This window comes from Aphis gossypii, chromosome X, assembly GCF_020184175.1.
Source record: "Aphis gossypii isolate Hap1 chromosome X, ASM2018417v2, whole genome shotgun sequence".
In the NCBI taxonomy this organism is placed as follows: domain Eukaryota; kingdom Metazoa; phylum Arthropoda; class Insecta; order Hemiptera; family Aphididae; genus Aphis; species Aphis gossypii.
The window spans coordinates 18,618,346-18,631,821 of NC_065533.1; the positions used below are offsets into that span (position 1 = coordinate 18,618,346).

General features: G+C 27.3%; 1 protein-coding gene across 1 annotated transcript; it reads right to left on the reverse strand.

Annotated features, from left to right (window-relative positions):
- Positions 1-3,227: 3,227 nt before the first annotated feature.
- On the reverse strand, positions 3,228-9,283 carry LOC114130297 (protein Mo25). The gene is made up of 8 exons (XM_027995242.2): positions 8,570-9,283; positions 6,582-6,687; positions 5,916-6,083; positions 5,734-5,852; positions 4,376-4,544; positions 4,129-4,293; positions 3,735-3,839; positions 3,228-3,677 (listed from the first exon to the last, which is right to left on the reverse strand). The coding sequence occupies exons 2-8, from the start codon at positions 6,681-6,683 to the stop codon at positions 3,492-3,494; spliced, it is 1,014 nt and encodes a 337-aa protein (XP_027851043.2). The 5' UTR covers positions 6,684-6,687; positions 8,570-9,283; the 3' UTR covers positions 3,228-3,491.
- Between the last annotated feature and the right edge of the window lie 4,193 nt (positions 9,284-13,476).

Consider the following 13,476-nt stretch of genomic DNA (forward strand, 5'->3'; position numbering starts at 1 on the left):
ATAGTACCTATCTATGTACAAACGCAGCTAATGAACACGTATTAACATAGTAGTTAAACGGCCTACGTACGCTGTACGTGTTGTGATGCGATGGGATGTATGGGCAAATGATAATAATATCATTACCATACATTATGGTGGTGGTAGCGGCCCGTCCCCTCCGTCAAAACTATACGGCCGTCGATGTATATACTATATTGCTTAAAACCGAGAATTGATATGAATAGTAATTGGTAATTAATATTAATGAGTAATAACGGCATGGTTTGATACAGTCGTGTATACTTATATAATAATGTATATTATGATGTCTTAACTCCAAACCATAAGGGACTGCAAAATAAAACAAAACTATAACCTACCTAGTACCTATCCATAATGTGTAGCCGTGTAGGTAGAAGTGTGTAGATAGGTACTATACGTCTATACGTACCTACGTTTACCAGACTGGCAAATTCGAGTGATGTGTCATGATTAAATAAGCCATGGTTTTAAAGTCCTAAAACTATTAAAAAAGGCTTAAAAATAACAAAAATATCACGAGAAAATAAATCTTAATTGAAAAATGTCCCAATTTTTTTTAAAAAATCTTATTAATTTATAATTTTTATTTTATTATTAAAAATCTGAAAAAAATACTAGAATGATGATTTTGAGTGTTAACCCGAGGAAAACATTACTTTTAAGACTGAATTATTTATTCTAAACACACCGCAACATTTTTAATTAAATTTGTTTGAATATAGATACTTACCTATATTTGGACGCACTATACACTTTATCGATTATCGAAATCATAAATAGAACGATCGACAGATGATGATTGAAGCAAAATTTCTAAAAACTCTTTTAATGGCAGGATAACCATAGGCTGCAGAGGTTCAAATTATTTTTGAATTTGTAATAAAAAAATTATAGGTATAATTATTGAACGATCAACTCAGATGTTGTATGTGTAGCTCGTTTATATAATATGTTTTTTTTAGGTACCCTAACTATGACAAAATATTGTTACTCGTCACTCTATTGTTGTAATATTATAAGTAGGTACCTATATGGTTATAAACTTATAACAAATAGTAGGTAGATTTCTAGTATCTTAATCATGTTAAAAATGAATAGGTTTTAAAATTTAGAAATAATGCCATAGGTACTTAAAAATTCATAAAATATTAAATTTAAAAACCTAAGGAATTTATGTTAAGTATCAATAACGAATTCATTTATTTTTTTTAGTCATAATATTTAAATATTTTGAAATAATAATTTATTTTAAATCTGCTTACTATCATGACAATTTTCTACAGATATCAATTGTAGATAAAAAAATATTTTATATTTTCCATTTTCAATTATTTTTAGGCAACGCTGCAGAGGTGGTGGTACACGACTAGGTATATCTATCACATAGATAATAACATTTTACCACCATCGTCGGTAATTTAACTAATGAGTTTTGAATTAAATTTACAGAAAATAAACTAAAATGTCTACTTTGTGATAAATGATGATACTAATTTCCAATAATTAAAACAAAGAGCAATTCGAGAAGTATAATTTTTATATAAAATAGTCAACAAGTATATGTAAATATTTGTTTACAATTAAGACTGTACAAACCTTAGGCCTTAGCTATCATGGATTTTATTTTTTACTTTTATAAATGTATATTTTCATTGACGTGTTTTGTTAGTATAGATGATCAGTGCTTTCAGTTTTGTTGTACCTAATTAATCAATATCTACACTGTTAATTTGTTTAATATAATTAATCTAGTGCTTCATACAATATATTATTGAGACTTAATGGTGATTTGAGTACTTGGGTTGAACAATAAAAATTAATTATTACAATTGCGTTATTAAAAAAGATTCGAATAATGATTACTTACAATAAGCACATTTTCTGGTTTTTAAAGATGCTTTCTTAAAAGTTAAAATTATATTATAAGATAGAGTGGACATATTTATAAAATAATAAGACAGGATAAATGATTTTGGCTCAACTTTAAAAACATCCGAAAAGTTTATAGCAATTTTTAATAATATTTGGAGATCATGCTTGTATGTTGTGTATAGTAAAGGCTCTTGTTGTGAAAGTTAATAATATTATAAAATTATTGTGAAATACACTTATATAAGATGTTTATCATGATTGTTAATGATAACTGTTTGCTATCACTTGACAATTATTAAACAAAAAATTTTGTTTATACTTATTACTTGGGTTTCAATAATAACTAATAATTCAATGTTGAACAAAAAACATATTTTTTTTTTATACAGAGTTTTCTTTTACATATATAAAAGAATAACAATATGGAGAAAATATTACTATCTACTAAAAATAAGAAAAAAATGTCCTGTTGGAATTTTGTGAGGACAAGGGTACACAATCCTCAAAAAACGCGCACTTCTATTTTAAACAAGAGCGTATGATTACTACATTGTTAGAGGCAATAAAATATTATACAATTCAACAATTTTTAAAGATATTATGTTTGTTGCTTTTTTCACATAGAAAATATTACAATTTTATCATTGCTGTAGTTTCATTTATAAGATCAACAATTGTAGGAATAAAAGAATCTACCATATTTTCAACTATTTATTTTATTGATGTATAAAAGACTTTTTATAATCTAAATATAATAATAATCACTAAACCGACTTTTCAAATACAAAAATACCACATAATTATTATTACCAAAAATACTTTGAAAAACATTTGTTAATGTTTTCATGACACATTTGTAGCAATATCAATTAATAAACCAACAATATAATAACGACAAACAATCAACAAATTTGTCGGATGAAATTCCAGAATAGATTTTAGCTCAAAAAATAAAATTTAATAGTGAACCTTGTTTAATGTACTTTTTTAATGAATAGGTAACAAACATTAATTTTTCTAAAAAGTCCTTTCAAACAGTATATAAATATAATTAGTTAAATATTTTATTATAAACAGATTGTTTATAATTATAAAATAGGGATTTTTTTTCTTCTAATGAATACAATGTATATAAACAATTTTAAAATGTTTAATACAGCAGTACTCTAATATAAAAAATTATTATTTTTCTTAATGATTACATTGATTATCCATATAAACACTTGACAAAATTATACTCATACACACATATATGTATATTGTACATAGTATGCATGTGTTTACTAATAGAAATTACAAAATATAACAAATGAATATAATAAGATTGCATCTAAATTCCACTTTCAAATGTTATAATTCCTATTATGCAAACAAGTATAATTACATTTCTTTAACACTGAGGCATTTATAAAACAATAAATAAATAAATTATGTTTATTTGTTATGCGTAAAAATTTGAAATGCCCCGTTGAAAACCAAATTATATAAATGTGTTATTACCCCTAAATATAATCTAACTTAAAATAAAATAATGACAAGTAAAGTAATTATCAACAACTCGAATAGTCATAATTTCGAGTCGCATACACCCTAAATCATTGATCACTAGTGGTGGGTTTGAGCTCTTTAATCTGTTTGATCAGATATGCCTTTTCATCATTGAACTGTTCATCTTCAGATCGTTCAGTATGAAATCTTGTCAGGAATTCAACCAGCTTATCTTGGTTACGGAGTAAAATGTCGAGAATAGGCTTTGGTTTATTAGGATTAGCAACAAATACCTAGAGAAAGAGAAGTATTAAATTATATTGCAAATATTTACAAATTTAAAATTATACCTTAAAAACGTGAAAAGCTTCAAATTGGATATTTCTAGATTTTTCTTTTAACATATTCATCATCAATTTTAAATTGTCCGGATTTGATATATAACGAGTCATTACCTAAAACAAAAATTAAACATCTGGGTAAAATATTCCATCATTTGGAAAACAATTGGATCATGATCATGTCTTCTGATTTTAATTGTAAAAACAACTATTACAATTATATGTTACTTGTTCGTTCGTCATAGTATCAAATTATGTCACTAGAGAATGAAATACTTGTAACAAAAAATTTAAAAGCTCCTTAAAAATTTAAGATAAACTCCTGTTAAAATACATATGTATGTCAAAAACAATTCAATCATTTTATAAAAAAATGGAATAGTTTATATTATTAAACAAGTACCGTAAAATTATGACGGTCTAACAACAGTTCACCAAGTAACTTGAGACTCTGGCGACGAGTGACATAATTTTCAGAATTCAGCAGCTGTTGATAATGTGTGAACACTTTATCATAATTTATTTCAAGGAATTCGGCACATAGTGGTTTGTGTCTAGTCAGTAATTCCTGTATTACAAAAAAATAACAATAATACTAAATAAAGTTAATAAGAACAGTGGTATATTCTCTTGATTAATTAGTATACAACCTTAAATGTAGAAAATGCATCTGAAGCAATATCAAAAGTTGAAACTTCTACATAACGGAAAAAATTAAAAAATTCTTTTGAGTATAGCATTATTTTTGCTAAGGCTTCATATCTAGCACATTCACGTAACATTGTTCCACAATTAAGAGCTATTTCTTGATGTTCATACCTTTAAATAATATTTCTGTTATTCATACAATATTATTATTAATATAATTATTATTGGTAAGTTCCACAAACTAAAAATGCAAACCATAATATCTTCCTAACAAAAATGAATACATTTTAATTTTTAAATCTCCAAGAACAATTATTTTAGTACAAAGTCAAATATTTGTATTGAAACTTCAATTTTAAATATTCTTCTTGTATTAAGTGACATAGAATAGATAATTAAGTATTTTCACTTAGTGCATTATTAAATTAATTATAAGTTAAATAATGTGTGAAATTTAAAAGACTAAAATTATTATTTCCATACATAAAACTATACAACTATAATCTAGGGAAATCCTTTCAGATGATCAAAGCACATTTGATGTAAAGATAATTTAAAATAAATAAAAACGGTAAAATTTATAAACAAACTCAATTTGAGTAATGACTATAAGTATTTTCAGTATTAAGAATTTATTTATTATTCAAATCATCATACAACGTTATACCTTTTACATATATTTATTATTATGAATTGATATAGATGTATATATAGATATTACAATTTATAAAATAAGGACGAAGACATTTATTACAAATGATGTTGTTTCCTGGTAATAAATATTTTGGACTAAATCTGTTTAAACTAAAAAATTGAATTGAATCAAATAATTTAACCAATTTTTTATAAGTTTAAATATTTTCATATCTTGTAACTTGATTTCAATAAGTTTATCATTATGGAGCAATTTTTTCGCAAATTAAAAATGTGTACCTTTGTGTTTGTATTTATATTTAACAAAATAAATCAGATAAGTAAAATTTCTAAATATGAAATAGAAAACAATATTTTAAAATTACAATATTAGCATATTGTAGTATAATTTGTATAGTTTTAGACAAAATATCCAACAAATAATAATAATAAACAATTTAGAATTTTTAAGTTAACAAATATTTGAATATTAAATTTATTAATTTCATTAATGTATAACACAGTGCAGCTGCAATAACTCAGTTTAAACTAAGTGTTTATGATTTATATTTTTAGTATTTAATTTGAAACACAAAAAAGTTGAATTTATTTATATTATCCTCCTTGAGATTCGAGTTACTTATACTTGACTATACGTGCAATATGTATGTATATTAATATGGTAGACTTAAATAAATGCATATAATATTAACATAAACTAATTTACCCAGCAATTAAAGTAAACAGAATTTCAGATTTTGCACAAATATGTTCAACAGTTGGTGATCGGCTACCCAATTGCCGACGAAGGACATTGTTAAAAACTTGAGCAACATCCTTTTTTCCCTGCAATTTTAAATAATATAAACAGATTTATTTAAATTTAATGAATTAATTAGAATTACATACTTCAAAGTCTATTTTTGTCAAATTTTGTACCAACATCAACAATAAGTTGTTGTTGTACATTTCTTGTGCTAACTGGGCAACAACAATATCAGACAAGGGCTCAGTATCTGCTGTTCCATATAATAAATTCTTTATAACTAAAAGGTTCTTGCTAACATCTTCCTGTGCCTAAAATAGGATAATTATTAAAAATAAATTAATATGATCATGCAATAAGATTTTTTATATTTATTAATAGATCAATAACATCAATTAAAATTATGCGGAGAAACTAAATTATTTTTTATTACTTATTGGTATTTAATTTACACAAATTGATCTACACTTTGATCTCTATGTAAACATTTAGTTATCTAATAATGTCCAATAAAACTTATCGTATATCACTTGAAATATAACATAATCATATAATATAAATTGCTATAAAGAAGTATGATTGTCGTTTTATTTTATTAGATTTATATTGCATTTAATAGAAATAAATCAACAATCAAATCAAGTACAATATAAGTATTAAAATTTAAAAGTAAAGAATTAAATGCTTAATGCTAATTAAAAATACATAAGATTATGATAAAAAAATTAATTGTTTGAAATTTTAACTCAGGAAAGAAAATTATTAAAAATTACCCAATCAAATTACAATTTTTTTTATATTATACTTACTTTTTCTAACTTTTTATCTCCTTTTTCTAATGCAACAACAGCTTCTTTAATTTGTTTCACTACCTCCACTGGGTTTTTCTGCGATTTCCCAAATAACGGCATGTTTCTAAAATAAATTATTCGATTCATATTAATGAAAATCAACCAAATATTATAACACAATTATTAATTATAAGCAGTTAATAGTAATAATGAATTATAATAAATGAATGGATCACACTAAATATTTTTATCGCATTAGGAACCATGTTAATAAATATGACCATAGTCTCTAAAAAACAATGCATACATATAAAGGTATATTATCATAATATAGTATTATAGCAAAAGCAAAATAATGTATAATTAAGATAAGAGTTTTGAAAACACACACACATTATTTATGTTATCTTTTAATATTGTGGTACAGATTATATTAGGTACCTGTTATCTCTTTATAAATATTGTTAATTTAAAAGTATTAAAAAGATAATCAATAAGAATAATAGATTTGTTGATAATGGTTTCAGTTTTTTATACCTAGATTTTGAAAATAAAACAGTTATTAATGTAAAATAACTTTTGATAAATAGTTTTCAATAAAATACTTTAATGGTGATGATAAATCATAGTATTGTACCTACATTTTAAAAATATAAAAGCCTATGAAATTATTCTTTAAAAATTAAAATCAATATAAAAATTGTCAACACAGACATACAGTAAATAACAATATATGTTAAGTATGTTTTTAATATACATCTTGGAAGAGATCCAACAAACGGACTTATAAACAGAGAAATTACTATGAATGAAGTTGCTTAACAATATTATTACAAAGAAATAATTTATTAAGAACTCAAAAATGAAAATTTGATAAATAAAGCATAACAAAATAATTGATGCAATACTAATAAGGGAACAAGGTTCCAAAACAAGCTATTTTCATGATTATTGAATAGATAGCTTCACAATAAAAAATAAACAAAGAATATTTGTTTATAAACAACAACCATTCCTGGTTTCATATATTGTTGTAATATTGTAAAATAATTATTTATTAGACTTTAATATTAATGAATTAAGGTCTATTATAGACACATGGCACATAATTGTCATAATTACTTAGGACTAAAGTAGTAGCTGACAATAGGTGATAAATAAAAACATAAAATAATCTATATTTTGTTTAAGATGAAAAATAAATAGACACGAATTTATTGAACTAGTACCTATTGGTTATTTTGTAATATTTGAAGTAAATTCTAAAATTATGTTTACATATTTTTATAAGAAATTATGAATGAATAAATTTTTATTTAAAGAGCTGTTATAATAACTAATCTTATAGGTATCAAATATATCAGATGATAACTGACTCCCCAGTTATGAATTTATTCAAAAGTACCAAAATTCTGATGAGAACAATGAATTAAAAAAAAAAAAAAATCGATTGACATTAGGTACAGAGTTAAAGAAATAAGTAAGTTAAAAATGACTATGTTAAAAAATAGGTACCTACAGGTACCTACTTATTTTAAACTCAACGGAGAAATAATTTTAAATTGACTAATTAGGTAATCATTAACAATTTAGTAAAGATATTTCATAGATATGTTGAACCCAATGACACGAAATGCCACAGTTGGTATACAAACATATCAGGCGGAGAGAATAGATGAGATGATTTACAATAGTCGTAACCACTTAAATCATGACCGCCTATGACTAAACAGTCGGCTAAAACGTTATATAAATTCTCGACGGACGGCCTAGTGTCTAGTACCGATCTAGGTGGATACGGATAAAAAAAAATGTGAAGCACACGGCCAGACTCATCGGGGGACAAGAGCTGACGGGAACCTGTGCGATCAGACAGTCGTGTAGCGCCGTCATCCGTCGGATACGGTTAGGTACGACGACAATACACCAGTCGTCTGCACAGATGCCTACTAGCCAGTTCGGGGGAACTCGGAGTCATCACACGAGTACATGTTTTTTACACTCACCCGGTTTAACATAAGACGTACGCAGTCGGTATATGGAAGTTTGGCGATGTCTTGAACGCAATAACGGCGACGTGCGTCTCCGACGGTGGTCCGTTGGATGGAGAGCGCGCGCGCGTGTATGTCACGACGGTTCAGGCGACACGACAATAACGACGACGACGACGAATGTTACGATATTAATGTTATTACCGTTGAATTCAACTCGTCGAATGAGGTCCGTCGACAATCTCGCACCATCCGCAAACGACACCGAAGACGATTGTTTGTTTTTCGGGTTTTTTTTTTTTTTTTTTTTTTCAAACGCACTTTACCGAACCGTGCGACAACAATACGACGGACACCACCAGTATTGTTATTATGTAGGTGTATATTATTAGGAGAGAGAGCGAGCGAGCGAGCGTCCTTCCGTAATCTGTTGTTGTGTTTACAACTAATCACGTCCTGCTGCAGTCGACGGCGATAACGTCGTTCAATTAATGTGTGTGTACCTACTATAATTAATTATTATTACTCGTACAATATTATTATTATAAAATATATATATATATATATATACGTGTGCGTATAAAAACAATATTATTATTATTTGCGATTACTGGGTAGGCACAATAACAATAAATTAAACATTTTAATATTATTATAATTATTACATCGGCGTGTTATTATTATATAGATATTAGATACGGTCCGCTATCGGCTTACACATGCCAAATATTTTCGTCGAGACGTGCGCCGCGTGCCTGCGCGTACGCGCGAGAAATGTGTTTGTAAACTACGTGCGCGCGTCGTCGTTGCACCGCAGTCGCGGCGGCAGCAGCTGCTGCAGCCGTTATCATTTTTTTTTTCTCTTCAGTCATATAATACGGTTAATAATACATTATACGTTTTTCCATTGCGCACGAGTGCATTACAGTACATCATGCCCTGGCCATAAGGGGCGGTGGTGGGAGGTATGGCCGTGGAAAATATATTATCAAATAATACGATGGAACGAGAGCTGCAGGCTGATGACACCTTACGCGCACGTCTCGCACACTGTTGCCACTTGTGCCTACAATAATAATAATAATAATAACTTATTTTGGTTATTACTGTAGTTGTAGTCCGTAGTCTCATCCCCCCCCCCGCACACCGGAGAACCACTTGCTCCAAACCTCGGACTAAACCGCCGAGGGACGTGACATATTATTAACCGTGAACCGAAAAATCAGAAAGATTAAAAGTTTTTCAGATTTTGCGCAGCGAACGACGATTGTTTTGGTGGAATTTTTTTTTTGTTAAATTGTCATCGTGTTCGTCATCACTTTAAGGAGAGCGAAATGTCTTTAAATGTTTCAATCCTTCAACATGGGTTCTGGCGGGAATGTAAATCTAGTAGTAAACACTAAACGGTAGGTAATTGGACAATTATTTTTGACAAAATATTATTGACTTAGATTATCATAATTTAGTATACCATTGTGATATTATTATTTGTAATTTTCAAGTCGAAACCGTCGGACGGCATATGAATATTGTAGCTGAATAGGTTCTTGGTATAAATAGCAATAGCATACAATGCATCAGCTATTATCTGAATGCTTGGAAAATGTCAATGTGCATTTGTGTGTATAACATACAATTGTACCTATATGTAAGATTTTCAAACTCCCGTGAATAGTATTTTTGAGCAATTACAATATTTACGACAAAATAACTGAAATCTTTATTCTTTGTTAAAAATATTTCATTTCGTACAAATGTTTATCGTATGGGAAATCGTATTAATTGTATATTTCTTAGTCTTATTTTTATTTCATTAATAAAGTGCCACGTTTGAGAAACTTTGCATTAGGTACTTATATAGTTATATTCAATTTTCAAACTTTTTGATTGACCGACCCTAAAATTGTTAAATGTCTACATATAACTTTTATTTGAGTCTTAAAAAGGAGAAGGTACTTTGAAAATTTTATTGAGTATAGAAAATGACGATTTAAGTAATAGTGGAATGTTTCAAGGTTCTGCGGTTAATATTTTTCGACAAAAACAAAAATCAGTTGAAGAGAAATTTTTTTGTTTACGTCTAAATATCAAATTTAAATTTCTTAAATAAATAGGTACGCTCAAATTTTTTTAAATTCTAGTATCCCTCAAAGTTACAACTTTTGAGAAACCACATATTAAATTTTTAAATCTTTAAGTATCTACAAAATAATTTACAAATCTTGACAAAATTCTTACTTCAAACAGCTCGAACGCTTGTTCAATTTATCAAAATTACGAAAATGTTTAAATTTTTTTGTAGTTAAAATTCATTGGTACAATTTTTAATTTTATCACATGTCATTTTAAAATTGATATGAGATTGCTCATAAGTTTATTTTAAATAAATTAAAAAATTTCTAGTTTAATTAATATTCAAAATAATTTTTACGAGCGACTGAAACTTAAATTTTGACGACATTGAATATTTGATACTTATAATAACGATTTGGCTTTAATTGAGTTGTTATTTTGATATAATATTAAAAAATATCGACTATGGTAATTTTAAATTTGATTTGTTTGTTTTAATAATGTTGATGGATGATAATAAATAATAATGTTTGGGTTTAGCCAAAAAGCTTTAGGTCCAATTATTTAATACTAGACTATAGTAAGTTGTTATTATAGAAATTTCAAAATATTAAAAATATTAAAAATACATAAGTAGGATATTTGTATAAGCAACTCAAATTCAAATTTTTACAAAATTGATAAATTAGTCAATGCAGTCAATAATTTATAGAACGTTTAATATTTTGTAGATAAGGCTTGACAATTTCACACATTTTTTCTCATAAGAAGTTCGTAGTGTTCGTACTGAAGTAACGGACTTCTTTGGTCCAAATACAATTTTTTTTATTTACGTTTGAAATTCAAGTTTTGGTATTTAAATGAAGAATAACGATTTTAGTTATTTAATTATTTCATAATTTTGTAATTAAAAAATATAATCTACTCACGCTGAATATTTATCGCTAGCGATAAACAGGTGCTTAGTCGTACACATAACGTCCAGACGGCAGATTTTTATACTGAAATTTGTATTTTGTAGTCAGTGGTTATACGCCCGTCACCCATTAGTCAATTTTCTTTCAAACTTTTCTCTATACTTATATTGCTGTGAATTTTAGTTACCACATTTATCAGATTATTAGCATTGTTATTTTTATTGATTTGTATTTCATATTATTTTTGGATACTTTGCAAAATGCACTAATTAGGTATTATTCTTATTTTTAGTATTTTTTGTACATATGTTAACATGTCAGTTGTCATGAATTGTTCGTCGTTCTTATCGTTACATATATTGATATATTATACGGTAATCATGGGTGGTGATAATGAACAAATGAACAATCTATACCTGGTAATGCTTTTGTGGCTGACTCAACAAAACATTTTGGTGACTTGTCATGATTTGGAAATACGTTCTAAAAAAAACTTAATTGTGGAGTTGTGAATTCTCCATTATTGATTCCATTACTTTTGTTGATACACCTGGTATATTATCGGGAGAAAAACAAAAAGCTTATCGACAGGATAATTTTAATGAAGCTTTCAATTGGTTTGCTGAGTGGTGGTTGGGTGTATAATTTTAAAAGCGACTGGTTTGTAAGATGATAATAACAAAAATTAAATTATATTAAAATTATTACTTACATTGTGTCATTTATATTTCTTATATGTGGAGTAGAGAATAAAATGATGGTTATTAGTCAAAAATCAAAATCAAATGTTAAAATAAAAACTATAAATAAGTTATACCTAAATAAATATTCATAATTGTATCTAAGTATTCTATAATGGCTAACGGCAGTGAAATCGGTTGCTTTATTTTTGTACAGCAGTGAATATCTATGTAATATAAAACTAATGATTCAGCATAAAATATTAATACCCAAACATTTTTATTCTCATAAATATGTAAGTCTCGAGGCCTTAAACGTCGTCCTTAATCGTCCGGCTCTACTTTTAAGTTATGAGTTAAGTCCTTTATTTACTATTGTTGCGTCCCGACTAGGTCGATTCATGCATCAACGTACAAAATGAATACGTCGTGTTGTTCAAGTATAAGTTAATTGTTTATTAAAATAGTTCTTGCACAAATACAAATATTTTAAGCTTAAAGTAAAAATATATAAAATAAGATGGTGAGTGGTGTTACGACTGGCCTCTGAGTGTCATAGATATCCCTATTCGTTGGTTATACAGTAACCGTCTGTCGAGCTCTTGTCTCGATCCCTCTTATATATGATTTCTTACAAGAGTGGGCGGTGACTTCGTCATACGAGGGGTCCCGGAACGACTGCTTGTGTATTCTTACCCATGATTCTTATCGAATCGATAAGACACCGAGTTTCGACTTTTGTAAAGAGACGTGTGATTTTACTTTAATTGTCAAATTATTATATTAATATAATATTCTACTCTCTCGTGTCCTGTACTCGTGTGCCTATAGTATTAATTTTATAAGTTACCTAGGAAATTTGACATTGTATGATCTTATGCATATAAAATAATCGATACGGACAGTATAGGTCCGTAACACTATGTCCTATAACTGAGCTATAATTTTCCTTAATCCTGTGTGACGTAAATTCCCTATTCTCATTTTTATCATTGTATATTAAATTGCCTATCATTCACATCAAGGCGCGTAAATTGAATTACCCACCCAATAAATTCCAGATACTTTTTATTATTGAAATAAAATGGTCCTTTCGTGTTTCTCTCTTATATGCTTATACATTACCTATTTATAGGAACTTATATAATTGTATAAGAATTTATTATACTATAATTAAAAACAATTTTTAACGAGTTAGTCTAATTAGGCGATTAGTAAATAAGACAATAAAAATATCTATTGCATACACCGT

Bases quoted from the DNA above. Each gene is read 5' to 3' on its own strand.
- LOC114130297 (XM_027995242.2), bottom strand. From the start codon at position 6,683: ATGCCGTTATTTGGGAAATCGCAGAAAAACCCAGTGGAGGTAGTGAAA. The intron at 5,853-5,915 runs GTATGTAATTCT...TTAAAATTGCAG, and splicing joins TGACAAAAATAGACTTTGAA to GGAAAAAAGGATGTTGCTCA. The intron at 4,545-5,733 runs GTAAATTAGTTT...TATTATTTAAAG, and splicing joins CTGTTTACTTTAATTGCTGG to GTATGAACATCAAGAAATAG.